Source organism: Vigna unguiculata, chromosome 3 (genome assembly GCF_004118075.2).
Source record: "Vigna unguiculata cultivar IT97K-499-35 chromosome 3, ASM411807v1, whole genome shotgun sequence".
NCBI lineage: Eukaryota > Viridiplantae > Streptophyta > Magnoliopsida > Fabales > Fabaceae > Vigna > Vigna unguiculata.
In genome coordinates this window covers 7,338,952-7,353,754 of record NC_040281.1, presented here as the reverse complement: position 1 = coordinate 7,353,754, position 14,803 = coordinate 7,338,952, and the positions used below count along the sequence as shown (strand labels likewise).

The window sequence follows — 14,803 nt, the reverse complement described above, 5'->3', positions numbered from 1 at the left end:
CTTTCAAAAGATCATGTTTTTTTTTTCAAAAAAAAATCAAACTAATAAAAATGATTGGTTGGAACTTTTCTTTCTTCTAAATTCGATTTAAATAGTCTATAATTATTATTGTTTTTTTTTTTTTTATGAATATGGTTTTATTTGAAGCAATGTTGTGTCCTTTGGAGGAACACCGACACTGACATATGAACGTGATCTGTTTGTGCATTATAGGTGATGTTGAAAAATCAACATTTTGCATATATAGTTGCCATGCATAATTTTATTATATATATATAAATAAATAAATAAAAACTTTCTGATTTGTTCAATGAAGAAGATAAAGTTATCTTTATATTATGTGCAATAAAATAAAAGAGCCGATTTTTTTTATACAAAAAATGGTGTAAAGGAACAATGATGATAAAGTTGGTTATGATAAAAATGTGAAAAGAAAAAAGAGGCTTAAAGAATAAATAAGAGGAAGATGGAGAAAAAAAAAAAGAGAAACTTCTTTTGTGTCATAGTTGTAAGAATCAAATGAAAGGAAAGTTGATTTTCATTACATAATTGGGTAGTTAATTTGATTGCTTAATCTGTCAAATTACGTGTCTTTGAAGCTCGTGTCTGATTTAATGACCATTAAACCTTTTTTCTTTTTTTGTAATAAGACATTAACCAACCAGTTGGATTGGATTATGCTATTAAAATTTTCACTAAATAAATCTTTTGATTTAGTAATGATATAATTTTTTAATTATATTTTATTAAGATTAATAAATTTATGGTTGGATATGACCTATGAATAAACTAAAAGTAAAATTTGGGTTGTTTAGTGTTGCTAGTCAGGTAAGTTTTATTCTTGATTTTGTAAAGTAATATTGTTAATTTATTTATTGTTTTTGTACTTGTTTTGAAGTTATAATTTAATGTAATGATTGAGACACGACAAATAGATATTTTGTGTACTTAAGATAACCATGTAATGCATGGTTTGTATAACCGTTAGCACATTATTACAGAATGGGTTTTATATGACGGTTAAAACACTCTTTCAACGACAATTTTTTATATAACCGTTAACATTAAAAGTCTAACAAATGATTATTAAAATAAGTATTATTAAGAGTCTCGAACCACCACGATTGTTCTTGAATTGTTGTTAAAGTCATAAAGAAGAAGAAGTAATGTGTTGCATATCATGATAAAATTAACAAAGGCAATCCTATTAAAGTACAGAAAATCATCTCCATCTAAGTGTTAAACGACACATAAATTTTTCATAATTCACCATTTGCTTGTTAAACGTCTTCTATTGATGTCGTGAAAAAACTTTTATTGCACTAGTAATAATTAATTATTGAATGGTATAACTTTTAAGAGATTGTTTCAAGAGATATAAACTTTTAATATCTTAGTTTTTACTTTTGGAGATAGGATAACAATTAAATTATCTGTTTGAATTGAAAATTGAGAATTTCAAAAAGATTGAATTAATTTATGATATTTTGAAAATACAAAAGTCAAAGCAATTCAAATTCCTTAAAAAATTTATAATTTCTTATCAACATACTGTATTAAAGAATTTGAAGGATCAATGCCACACTTATGATGAATTTGGTAAGAAATAAAAATTTAAAAAGAGGGAGAAGAAACAGAAGAGAGGAAGTGAGTAATACCTAGAGAAATGTTATATAATAAAGAAGTGGTTAAATATGTTTATAGTTTCTAAATTTATATTTAAAATTAAAATTTATTTATGTTCTAAATTTTAATATAGTTTGATTTTTAAAATTGTAAAATGAATATTTTTAGTTATCTTAACTCAATTGTATAAAAGTTTTTAGACGTGTTAAACGACATCTTAAGTTAGCGTTTAAGTTATTTATAATATATGATACGTTTGAACTCAATTGTTATTGTGGAATATCGTTTAACATCTAAAAAAACATTAAGGTCATGTCATTTAATTTCGTAGACGTGTTAAATGACGTTTTAGATAAGTGTTTGAGTTGTTTATATCATTTTACACGATTTAACTCAAATGTCATCTTGGAACATCGTTTAACACCTAAAAAAATGACATCGCTAGATTAAAATGACTATATTAATTCAGTTTTGAATTTTGGAAATCAAATATATCAAAGTTTAAAACATGAAGAATTCCAATATTGTATTTAAATTATAAACTAAAAACATATTTAACCTTAAATCAAATAATGTAAACCTTTCTTATTTTCTTCCTCATAAAATAATTAGGAAGTTGAAGATACTTGTCTTTTAAATGCAATATAATTATACTACATATAAAAGTTTATAGTTATGAAACACTTTCACAGATTTTCTTACAAAAATCATTAAAAAAATGAATTAACTTTTAAAAAAACTAAAATTAGGTGACACAAACTAATTATATATTTGTATATATTTTGTATTCAATGTACAATTGAGTAATATTTCAAATTGTGTTTAATATTATGTATTCCAATCACAAATTCACTGAGATATTGTACGGGTTTGAAAATACTTTGTAATTTTGTTTTTGAAAGAACTTCGTAATTTTGTTTTTGAAAGAAGACTTTGTTTAGTTTTTCGAGAGAGGATCATCGGGGAGACACAACACCAATGAGCATGAACGCAATCCACACATAAGACATTGACACCACTCTCAACCCAAAGCCTTAAGGTAATGGGTTTGTGGGCCTTTGATCATCCTAGTGTTTAACTTTCTTATTTTTACTCAACGTGAGACTTAAATTCACACTTGGATTCTCAACAATCTCGTAGGGGTGAAGAAAAAATATCTATTTAAATTGTCCTTAATATTGACTCCTAAACAATGCAATACTATTGAGTGTACCAAAACAAGTCCCCTAATATAGGTATGAGGGAAATTAGTGTTGGTTTTTTTAATCACTTTTTCATTCAACTAGTTGAAGGAACGAGTGTTTGTTTTTGAAATACTGTTTTTGTTCCCATAGGTAATGTCAATGTTTTCACTTAAAATTTGCTAGATAACATCATTGTGATAAAATATATTTGAAGTCTTAAACTCTTTCGTAATTTTGTTTTTAACATCTTAAGGATCTTGTATACATTAAAAGATAAATTAAATATGTTCTTTTTGTCTTTAAATCGTTATAAAATTTGTGTTTCATTCATATATTATAAATTATATTGGTCCTAAAATCTATGGAAGTTATGTAAAATGTCATTTTCAATGGACCATTCGTTGAGTATTTATCATATAACAAAAAAAAAATTATAATTAGACTATAATTGAACATTCACATATCATTTTTAAAAAACAAATGTTTTTATGTAATTTTCACAAAATTCATGGATGAAATAATTTATATCTGTACTTATAAAGTTAATAATGTTTGAAATGATAAAATACAATTTTTATAACAATTTTTAAAAGAAAAATATATTTATTTTTAAAAGATTTAATAAAAATAATACAATATTCTCACCCATCTACGAAAAACATTTTATGGAAAACTTAACAAGATTTTTTTTACAAGAAATACGATAATTTTTTTTTTTGTTGAAACTTAGTGGGAAATTATTTACATGGTTGTTGAGAATTATATTTTTTAAGAGGTAAGTGAAACACGAAAATATATATCTGTTGAGCCTCAACTTTCCAAGAGGGTAACAATTTTCTTCATGGGAAATACATCTATGGATTAATCTTTCTGACAATTTTTTTTTATTTTTACGTAACGTAGAGATTAAATATAGAATTACACATTTAAAGATGAAGTTGTGTATATAATGTAATACTAGACATTTTATTTTAAATCTGTTAAGAGTGTTTAAGTATATAATTGAAAAAAAAAATTGCATATGAATGGTTGATGTTTGAATGGAGTTGCAACATTGGATTCCCTTTTGAGAGTTTCGAAGCTCGATTGTACCGTTGCGTAATTTATTCACATTTTACATTATTTTTTATTTTGGCGCCTTGAACCGTACCGAGATATGGATTCTGTCACGGGCGCGTGTGTGATGTGCGTGTGATGAGTGAAGGTACACGTGTAGGGTCAGTGATGCGGTTGGGCCAAAGGGTCCAAACAAACTCTTTCTTTGTTAGTGATGAGGTTGCAGGGCAACATGACGAAACCCTGCTACGGTTTCTCCAGGGATAATGATGTCTCAAATACCTTTTCATAAATATCTAAATATATTTTTCTCTGTCAAAATTACTTTTAGAGGTAAACATATTTTTATATCTTTAATTAACTGTGATGTGTCAGTGTAAACTTTAAATTTCTTGTATTTAAAGAATTTTGAAGTGAGCTTTTCTTTTTTTATATTTTAAATTCAAAATTAGTTTTCCATAACACTCGGCAAATAATTGCATTCAAATGTTCTAGTTTTCTTAAAAAAATAAATATTGTATTTATTGATCACTTTCATTAATTTTTGACAAAAGAAAAATTTACTGGAATTCTTTTTTTTACGAACCAAAATTATATTAGGTTATGTTACTCTTCGGCAATATTATTCATATAGTTCAAATTTAGTTTTTTTTTTCTTTTTAACTATCGAATTTTGAGTGGATTTTCAATGTCCAATCACACTATTTAGAATAGATAATTCAGCTTTTTGCAAACTATATTTCATTCGGTTTTTTCTTAAAGAAACTAACAACATCAGATAAATAAATTTTACTCATACATATTTATACACATTTGTAGAGTTTTTTTTTCATGAGTCTATTAAAAAAAATCATACTTATATTATTCTCATCTAATTCTTTTTTCTCTTCATCGAACACAATACATAGGGACGGTAAAAAAAGATCGCACTCATTAATATTGATGACTCACGGGTATTGTGGTATTTGATTTACGAATATTAATAAATTTTATTTTAATTTTTTAATTTAAAATGCAAGTGATCAAAATAAGAGTATTAATAAAAAATTAATTTAAAAATTAATTTTATATATTTTTATTAAACTTAGTAAATCGAAGTTATTTCTGTAAAATATTAATTTTTTAAAATTTATATTTTGACATAACTCATAGTTTAATTTGCTTTGTACAAATATCAAATTTATTTACATCGAGTAACTTAATTTGAATTTTATTTAATTTTTTTTTAATCCAAATTTTTATTTTAAATATTTTCGTAAGATAATTTTATTCAAAATTTTTAAAAATAATATGTAAAAATATTTATGAATATTCATTGGAATCCACCACGTGTACATAAAAAAACTTGTGAATTTTATTTTCATATGTCTAACATATAACAAAACGGCTATCAGTTTTAGACATGAGGGATAGAGTAGACACTATAAGTTACCAATTCAACTCATTATCATTCGTAACCTATATATATATATATATATATATATATAAAGCTAAATTGACCATATATTAAAAAATAAATTTTGTATCTTAAATATACGTAACTTTTTTATGTAAAATCTTTATTGTACGATGTTTCAAAATGTTATTTACGTAGTTCATTCATTAAATTCAAAACGTGTTTTTTTCACGTCAAATAAATTGTCTACAATTGAATCTATACCAAATCTTTGAACTATTTTTTTTTTTAAATGTATACTGTGAAACAATTGTTTGAAATGTTAGTCTTTTACACTGGGCAATACAATGTCCACTATATTTATGGTAGAAAAGGATGTTACGTGGAGACTGGAGAATAAAACAAGAGTGATAACTTTATACATGCAAAGATACAACTGTGTTCTTTTACATCTTGACAACAAAAGACTGATAAAAGTAATTTCCAATTTTCTAAAACTATGAACTTGTCCCACATAATTAAAGACCATAGTTGCATCTTTAATTGTTTCATTTCATGTTTATTAAAGTGTTCTAAGTAAAACTCTCTTACGTTCATGAATATACAATCAAAGACCCGAAACAAAAAATCCATTTTATGACTTCGGTCTCTCTGCTGAGATAGAAAAGTACTTGTATGGTCTCAAGTATTAACTGAGGCCAAAAAACACCCTTTTTAACCTTGTTCCAATATGCATCGAGTCTAAAACAGAGATCGAATGACAAAAATTACTGAAATTAAAAGTTCTTTCTGCACTAATATTATGTTGCTTACTGTTAAATCAAATAATATAAAATATTTGCAAATTCCCTTATTGATTTTGTTGTGTTTGTATTTCTTTTGATCAAGAGTTGTAGTAAAAGAAAAATAAAACTAAATATATGTTGTTCTAAAGGTCGACTGTTAGAATTTTAATTTCATTCAAGATTGTTTTATAAAATTAAATAAACTTTTCGTGAAAAGCACATTGAATGAAAAAACTTTCTAAAGAACACGTGGTAACAAGATCTAGAAAGCAGTGCTTTCATTTTCAAAGAATATATTATCATCAACCTTACGTAGCAATAAAATATATTAAAATAATTTATTTTATAATAGACAATAATTTAATTGGTTGTCTAAAGAATATATGAAGACGAGAAAATTGAATAAATTTATACACTCAATATATTTAAGTCTCAGGTAAAAGTAGTCTCGTAATATCTTGTATAGATGATTTATTAATGTCAACGAAATTTAATATATTTTTTCCAAATATTCAAAGTACAAAAATACAAGTATAAGATATTAACGTATAGTTACTTAATTAAATGTGTGTCGTTGATCAAATTTTAATTAGGCTTAATATTTTTTTTGCTATAATATTTGAGAAGTTTATTTTTATATTTTTTATTTTATTTAAAAATAATCAATATACTTTATTCTGAATTTTTAGTCATTAACACGTAATTACTTCTGAAATGTCAACACCAAAAAGAAATCATATTAATTATTTTAAAATAAAATAAAAAATTAAAGAAAAAAATCATATTAAATAAACTTGTAGCATATTAAGAAAAAAATTATTAAAACTTAAATTTAATTCAAGTACAAAGAAGAGATATAATGACATACTTTTTAGAGGCGGAAGAAGTAAATTAATATTTTATTTTCTTTGGGTATTTTTAATTTTTATTTTCGTGTTGGTGTTTGAAATGCAAAGATAAAACGGTAAAGGCATTGGGTTCTGCACACACACACTCTCACTTGACAATTCGCAATTTCACATCAGTGGTTATCTAAACGACAAAAACTAGCGTGAGGACACTGCACACATTCATGAAAATTACGAACACACAGACCCACAATTCATTTTTATTTTTTTTTTCCTATTCCTTTGCCACCCTTTTTGTTTTTCCCCGTGCAAACATCAAACCCATTTTTATTATTATAAAAAGTAGTCAAAAAATGAGCCTTTTTTTTGTTTTTGTGGAGAAGAGCGAGAAGAAGGCGAAGATAGTGCTATGTAACAGAAGTGAGAGAGGAAAATGACAAGAAAGAGGGAACTAGAAAGTGACGGTTTTTGTTTAACTATTTAATGAGTGAATAATGAATGTGAATAATTAATAAGATATATAATATTATGAGGATGATGGAAAGTGGAAGGAGAGAGAAAAGGGTGATTTGAAGAAAGAGGAATAAAACAAAAGAGGGTTAGCTTAGTGTGAGATGTGTTGTGTGTGTGGCTGTTTAGTGGGTGCCCCTTTGCCTTCATAGAAAGTGAGAAAGTGGGGTGAGGTTGGGCTAGTTGGTAGTTCTCCACATTGCAATTTTTTGTGCCTGAAGAAGGTGAAAGGGGGAAACTTCACTCTTCAAAGGTTCCTTGGGGTGTCAACTTTTTAAGATTGAGACTGCATTTTTTTGAAGGGTTGTGTTGTGATGGGTTCTAGTGGTGGTTGTGGTGTCACTATTCTCCTTCTTTTCTGTTTGTGGGGTGTTTTTTTCTCCCTATCTTCTGCTGCTAGACTCAGTGTTTCAAGGCAGAAGCTTGAGGTTGCTAAGCACTTGAATCGCTTGAACAAGTCTCCTGTTAAGACCATTCAAGTTTCTCTCTCTCTTTCTCTTTCTTATTTTTGTGTTTTGAGATGTTCTTAATCCACCCCATTTGGGTGTTTCTTCTTGTTTTAATCTGTTTGGCACCCAATAAAAAGGATTACTTTTTTGGTTTGGTCTTTGGTTGTTGTAGGTGGGATGTTACTAAAATGATTCTTTACCTTTCAAACACTTTCGGTTAAAATATCCTTTCTTGCGAGCTGCTATTTCTATTTCTGCTATGTTTATTTTGTGGGTTCTTCTCTCTCTGTTCTGTGAAATGTAGATCTTTATGTGGGTGTGCTGATTTCTTAAACAAACTATTTTTTTTCTCCTATGTTGTTGAAAAGGAAAATTATAGCCCTAGCCCTTTCGATGGAATTATTGATTAAATTTTGAAGCAGTAACTAGAAAGTACTGAGAGAAAGAAGTGCGTAATGATTTGCTTTTCTTTTTCTTCTGTTTAATCAGCCACTGAATTTGAAGTAGTTGTCAGATGCTAACAAGGTTTCAGATTTTCTGCACATGGTGTTTTCATTGCTGGTAACATGACATGATTTTTCATGTGTTGCAGAGTCCAGATGGGGATACGATAAACTGTGTGCCTGTTTCGAAGCAGCCAGCATTTGATCATCCATTCCTCAAAGATCACAAGATTCAGGTCCACTTTCTTCAACTCAAGATCTATGCTTCTTGTTCATTGTGTTTCTTCTTTTTTATGAGTATTTGCTCACCAATACCATGCTTTGATTTAACAGACAAGACCTTCTTTCCACCCTGAAGGGCTTTTTGATGAGAACAAGGTATCTGAAAATCCCAAAGCAAAAGTTCATATCCCCATTAGTCAGGCGTGGCATGCGAATGGTAGATGCCCTGAGGACACAATACCCATCAGAAGAACAAAAGAGGAGGATGTTCTGAGAGCAAGTTCAGTGAGAAGGTATGGTAGGAAGAAGCACATAGCAATTCCTAAGCCTAGGTCTGCAGAGCCTGATCTAATTAACCAGAGTGGTCATCAGGTAAGAACTGTTTTGAGTTCCTTCTTGTGTTATCAGTTTTTTTGTTGTAGCCTTGGTCTAATTCTTAACTGTGTTTTTGTGGTTTGTTTTTTGTTTTTACCAGCATGCAATAGCATATGTTGAAGGAGACAAGTATTATGGAGCCAAAGCCACTATAAATGTGTGGGAACCCAAGATACAACAACCTAATGAGTTCAGTTTGTCTCAGCTGTGGATATTAGGAGGCTCATTTGGTCAAGATCTCAATAGCATCGAAGTTGGTTGGCAGGTAGAAAAATCACACTATTCATTTAGTCTGAATGTACAAACTAAGCATCTTTTCTGTTTTTAACTCTGAGTTATACTTGTAAATTGCAATGAATCTTTGTTCTTGATAACAGGTTAGCCCAGATTTATATGGTGACAACAACACACGGTTATTCACCTACTGGACTGTAAGCTTCTACCTTTTAAACTTATATGTTGAACTATGTGGCTTTCTATTTTTCTTGTTAGTGAAAGAATAGTGTGTGTGTGTTTTTTTTCTTTGTCTAAAACTCACTTTCTGCATTTTATAGAGTGATGCATATCAAGCAACTGGCTGCTACAATCTTCTCTGCTCGGGGTTTATTCAAGTGAATAGTGAAATAGCAATGGGTGCAACTATTACCCCAGTTTCTGGATACCGAAACTCTCAGTATGATATCAGTATACTTATCTGGAAGGTAAATTCCCAAGAGTTTTTCTACTCATTAACAAACAGAAAGAAACAATCTTTGAGCATCATGAATTTCATCATTCTTCCAACAAGGTGTTTTTTGACTTGTGGACCGTTGTAATGTCTCTAGTGCTTGGATTGTTGGAAATATAACTTCTTTCCACCGACCGTAAGAAACATGACATGTGTAAAATACCAGATGCAAGTGTTTGATAATTAATAACCAGTATAAGAATCTTGAGTTTTTCCAGTGTTTACTAATTAACTAGCTAGTAAAAGCTTTTTTACCTAGAATCATTGGAATCTTCTTTATTGTAGCACAGATCCCTGGTATCTCCTCCCAACTTCTTTTGATCTAGAGTTGCATATGGACCCCAATTGTAGTGTGATGGGACAGTGTTAACAATTCAACCTCGGAAACCTTAAAAAAAGTCATGAGATGCTTACATACTCATGCCTATAAATGCCAGCACACAGTACATGTATTTTAAGCCATCATCATGACTAATATAGTACAAAATTCCCTCTGCTAATGTTTGAGGTAAACAACATGCTCATTAAAGACATGAACTTTGTTACTGTTGTTAACTAGTTATCTTCTCTGTTCTTGTAGGATCCAAAAGAGGGACACTGGTGGATGCAATTTGGGAATGACTATGTGTTGGGGTATTGGCCTTCTTTCCTCTTCTCATATTTGGCTGACAGTGCTTCCATGATAGAGTGGGGAGGTGAAGTTGTTAATTCTGAGCCTGATGGTCAACACACTTCAACTCAAATGGGAAGTGGCCATTTTCCTGAAGAGGGGTTTGGCAAAGCAAGTTACTTCAGAAATATTCAAGTGGTTGATAGCTCCAACAATCTCAAGGCACCCAAAGGCCTTGGCACCTTCACTGAGCAATCAAACTGCTATGATGTTCAAACATGCAGTAATGGGGATTGGGGTCACTACTTTTACTATGGTGGCCCTGGTAAAAACCCTAATTGTTAATGAGTAATGATGTGGTGAAACAAAAAAAAAATGAAAAAAGCAAAAGTTGCAGCCTATTGTATTATTCAATCCTAGTGTTAAAGCTCTTCTCTTCTCTCCTACCATCTTGTATACCCTTTTTCTGTAGTGGAAAGTTTTGACTGGTTTTTTCTTTTTCTGATATTGAAAGATTCTCCATGTAAGCAAGTGGAGTGAAGTGTGGCCATGTTTCTCAAAAGCCTAAAGAAACAGGCCATGCCTCTGTATTTTATTTGTTTCTCCACTCCTCTCTCTGGAGGAGTGTTTGTCAATGGCAATGGAGTTAGTTTTCTGTGATTACCAAAACTACAATGAGTCACACCATAATTTTAAATGATGATGTGGTACATAAGACCATGCTTTGAATGAAAACCAGTCAAATAAAAAAGTGAAAAAAATTGAAATGGTGTTTGGCTTTGGACTGAAAGATGCTGCAAAAGTTTTGCATGTGAGTAGCTGACAGTACTATTGTGTTTTCCAACTTTTTTGGCAAAAGTGGACCATTTCTTCCACCACACATTTTCAATCACTTTCTTTTACTCTGCAAATCCATTGTTGTATACCATTAAAGCATGTGAACATGCGGTGCCAAAAGTCGTAGGTCCACCTACTTTTATGCATATTGTTTTCTTGCACGATTTCACGAATTACGTATACTATGCTCATTGCAAGTTGTAAATGGAAATTTTTTTAAGCCTAAAGGGTTGTATTTGACAATGAATGTTGGGTCAAATTCGCTAGTCTATGTGTTGAGGTTTGCACTAATTTATTTACTATAATTGACTATATCTCTAGTTGATATGAGATCTTCAAAACATATAGTTTTTACTCGATCCTAAAGCCTAGGCATTGGAACTTTTTGCAGTCTAAGTTTGATATCCTATTGCATTTTTTCTTGTGTAACTGATGCTGGGGTTTTGTTCCTATTTCTTCATTTTGAACAGCAATGAAATAAATTGCTTATAAATAGGTGTTTTGTTAAGTGTAGTATATCGAGCACTGGAGACTGTTCTTTCATTAGGTCTTTAGTCAAATCCATTTATTGTTTGGAGATTGTACTTGTTGTCAGGTGACAATTTGTTTGTTTTTGTTCTGTATGTTACTTTTTTCAGTGCCTAAGTTGTAGTAATAAGTGAATTGTATTGCCAAGATACACTTCATGTACAAAGTCAACATGAAGTGTATATTTTACCTGGTTTTTCTGTAGAAATTTAGAATGTTAGGCATCTTATGGTTGATATATTTTTGTTCATGTTATAGTTGTTAAGGTCAATATTTACATTTTTCTTTGACAGGGGCTGTGGCCATCCTGCTTCTTTTGGCTGTTGCTTTACTCTGTGCATATGAACTTTGTGCCGTTTATGTTACAACTGGATCACGAGCATCTGACCGCTATTCTCCATCTGGTTTTTTTTCGGAGTCTCTGCAATTGCTTTAGCAATCAACATGCTATTTATCTGCAGGATGGTTTTTAATGGTATGGTTTTGAATTACTCAGTTCATTTACAAATTGCTGCTTTATTAAAGGATAAAATATGTTTTTGATTGTTGTCCACTATAATAATTTTCAATGTAGTCCATATGTGAAGAAAGTTTCCATTAGTTTCTAGTCCTTTTCAATGTTGTCCATACTGTTTATTTGAGAGATATTTCCTCTTCTATGCTGTTATACTGTATTCTCTTCTCTGTTAATCAAATGTATCTGACACGATCAGTTGTAATTTCCTGATCTTTATACGGCCTTGTGTAATAGAGAATGACCTTACCTATCAATGTATTTTGTAATTCAGAATAGTAGGGCCTGTTTGGGCAAGCTTCTCTATAAATGCTTATAGAATAGAAAAATAAGGAGAAAAAAAGAAATTAGCTTCTCTATATGCTAAAATTAGCTTAGGCGCAGGTTAATTATAAAAATTTAGAGAAGTTAGATAGGTGAGTTTCTAGAAATTAGCTTATGCATAAGCTAGTTTTAGTTTATGAAGAAACTAATTTTAATTTTTCCTATTTTTCTTCTAAAAGTGTTTGTTGAGTACACATCCAAACTGGCCCGCACCTTTTTCCTTTCTATTTAATAATTTGCAAAATATTGTGATATTGAAAGTGAGTTACCTTAAGGTACAAGTATCAAATTTGAAAATAACTGCCTTAAGGTACATGTACATGCATCTCATTAACATAATTGCCAATGATATATTTAACACACACACACACATATGTGTGTGTATATTGATACAAATCATCTTAATAATTCTACTCTTCATTAGATATGCATCACTTGGGCAACCACTCATCACTTTGAAGACCACACATTGTTGGAGCGATACCAACTTTAGAAAGGAAAATGTTACTTCTTATGCAACCCAACAAGTTTATGAATGGGCATTTTGACCACTTCATCAACCCTTGAGCATTGTTTATATAGATGCATGATCTCCCAACTTATATAATCTTATGCGTTAACCCTACTCATCAACGCTTGAACGATCTCTCATCACTCGTGCATTAATTGTTCCACACGGGATATGATTGTCCCGATCTCTCTTGCTCAAGCCTCAAACCATCACTTGAATTGTGTACTACTACATTGCTTGAATAACCACTATGGTGATCAAGTGGTTGTCCTTCGCTTGACGACCATTAGACCACATAATATATTTACAAAAACATCTAAACATGTCAGATATAACTATTATAAAAATTGATATTTTTTTCCTTACAATCATCGGTCATATTATAAAACACTAATTAAATTTGTAATACACAACAATAATATGATTGACTCAACTTAATTTTTATGTAATTGCGTTCACATAATTATACTTTACCAATAAGACAATACTTTGATTAGTTTTTTTTTCTACTAAAATTTCAATTCTTACAACTTTTGTTTGAAATTAATCATGATACGATGTAATCATATAGAGGAATAAAAAGTGGTAAAAAAAATGATGATATGGGGTTTTTTTTTTACATTGTTATAAAAACAAAATAACAAAAAATTCATATGAAATATTTGTATTTACCTTTTATATAATCACTAAAAAAATGTTTTACTTGTGATAATTATTTTTTAAAATTGTGGCGGTTTTAACTGCCACTATTTATGAGTGTGGGTGTTTCAAAAACCTTCATAAATCTCATTGCCAAAAAATATAATATGACGGTTTGAAACGAACCGCTGCAACAACCATAATTTATTATAGTAATATTTTATAGATGTAAATAACAACAATTATAATTGTCGTAATTTTTGTATTAGAGAACAATTTCAATGTAATTAGTGGTGGTTTGAATCGTCACAATTCTCATTATATTACGACATTTTCACTTGTCGTAATTTAAATATTATATTATTTATAATTATAAAATATAATTTTATAATCTACCTTTATAACATGTGTTTACAATTTCACAATTTAATTAAATTTATTTTCTCATATTACTAAATAAATAAAAAATTGAATATATTACGTCAAAAACAATAACCAATTTTTTTTTCATCAAAGATTTAAGATAGTAAGGTATATTCATTAATAATTACATTAATGTATAAGTAATTCATTTGTGCACACATTTTTCATTGTTTTTCTAAAGGTATTTTAAAAAGTTATAAAAAATGTTTAAAATATTAACAAATATAAATAATATATTGAAAAATCTTAGTTGTTGTCTTGTTTTTTGGTTTACAAAATTAGAGGGAATTCAATTTAGGTGTTTGAAATTAAGTTTGTTTTAGGATAAAGGAAGTTCATGAATACAAAAACAAGAAGCTAACATACATCGAACACATGTATTATTGAGCATGGTAACCTTCAAAGATAGCTATTTTGGTGAGTAAGTATCCTCGTTGGGTAAGTGTTTCTCAATAAAAACTCCCATAGTTATTTCACTAGGCGAGTTGGTGCATATGATGACCAATAATTGATATTTTAAGTGAAACTAGTCTTTTAAAGTTTTAAAATATGCTTACATATTTAAATTGTAATGAATGATGAATTGTATGATATTGTTGATTAAAATGAGGTTAATTGATCTAAAATTGAGAAAGATTTAATATAATAATTTATGTATGAATGAGTAGGTGATGATTTTATTAAGATGTGTTAATTTGTATGACATAAACATAGTCATTTCCATGGAAATATATAATATGTTGAAATATTGTAGGTTGTTTATTTAATGGGGTTTCTAAAAAGATATTATCCTAAC

The 14,803-nt window shown here is 29.3% G+C and overlaps 2 protein-coding genes across 6 annotated transcripts in view; both read left to right on the top strand.

The window, feature by feature from the left end:
* Nucleotides 1–12,366, top strand: part of LOC114177788 — a 29,201-nt gene extending 16,835 nt beyond the window's left edge. Inside the window, exon 3 of one of the 3 annotated variants that reach the window (XM_028063320.1) lies at nucleotides 11,890–12,366. In XM_028063320.1, the coding sequence (XP_027919121.1) occupies nucleotides 11,890–11,941 (52 nt within the window). In that variant the 3' untranslated portion in view covers nucleotides 11,942–12,366. The remainder of the gene's footprint in view (nucleotides 1–11,889) is intronic. The other 2 variants (XM_028063315.1, XM_028063319.1) reach the window with 2 other exon arrangements.
* Nucleotides 7,457–10,900, top strand: LOC114177786. 3 transcript variants are annotated; one of them, XM_028063312.1, is made up of 7 exons: nucleotides 7,457–7,884; nucleotides 8,447–8,533; nucleotides 8,631–8,891; nucleotides 8,995–9,159; nucleotides 9,272–9,325; nucleotides 9,449–9,595; nucleotides 10,202–10,900. In XM_028063312.1, exons 1-7 carry the CDS (start codon nucleotides 7,720–7,722, stop codon nucleotides 10,574–10,576), a joined length of 1,254 nt encoding a protein of 417 aa, XP_027919113.1. In that variant the 5' UTR covers nucleotides 7,457–7,719; the 3' UTR covers nucleotides 10,577–10,900. The 3 variants fall into 3 exon arrangements, with proteins under 3 accessions (XP_027919113.1, XP_027919114.1, XP_027919115.1); XM_028063313.1 differs by having other exon boundaries at nucleotides 7,480–7,869; XM_028063314.1 differs by having other exon boundaries at nucleotides 7,481–7,833.
* Nucleotides 12,367–14,803: the final 2,437 nt, after the last annotated feature.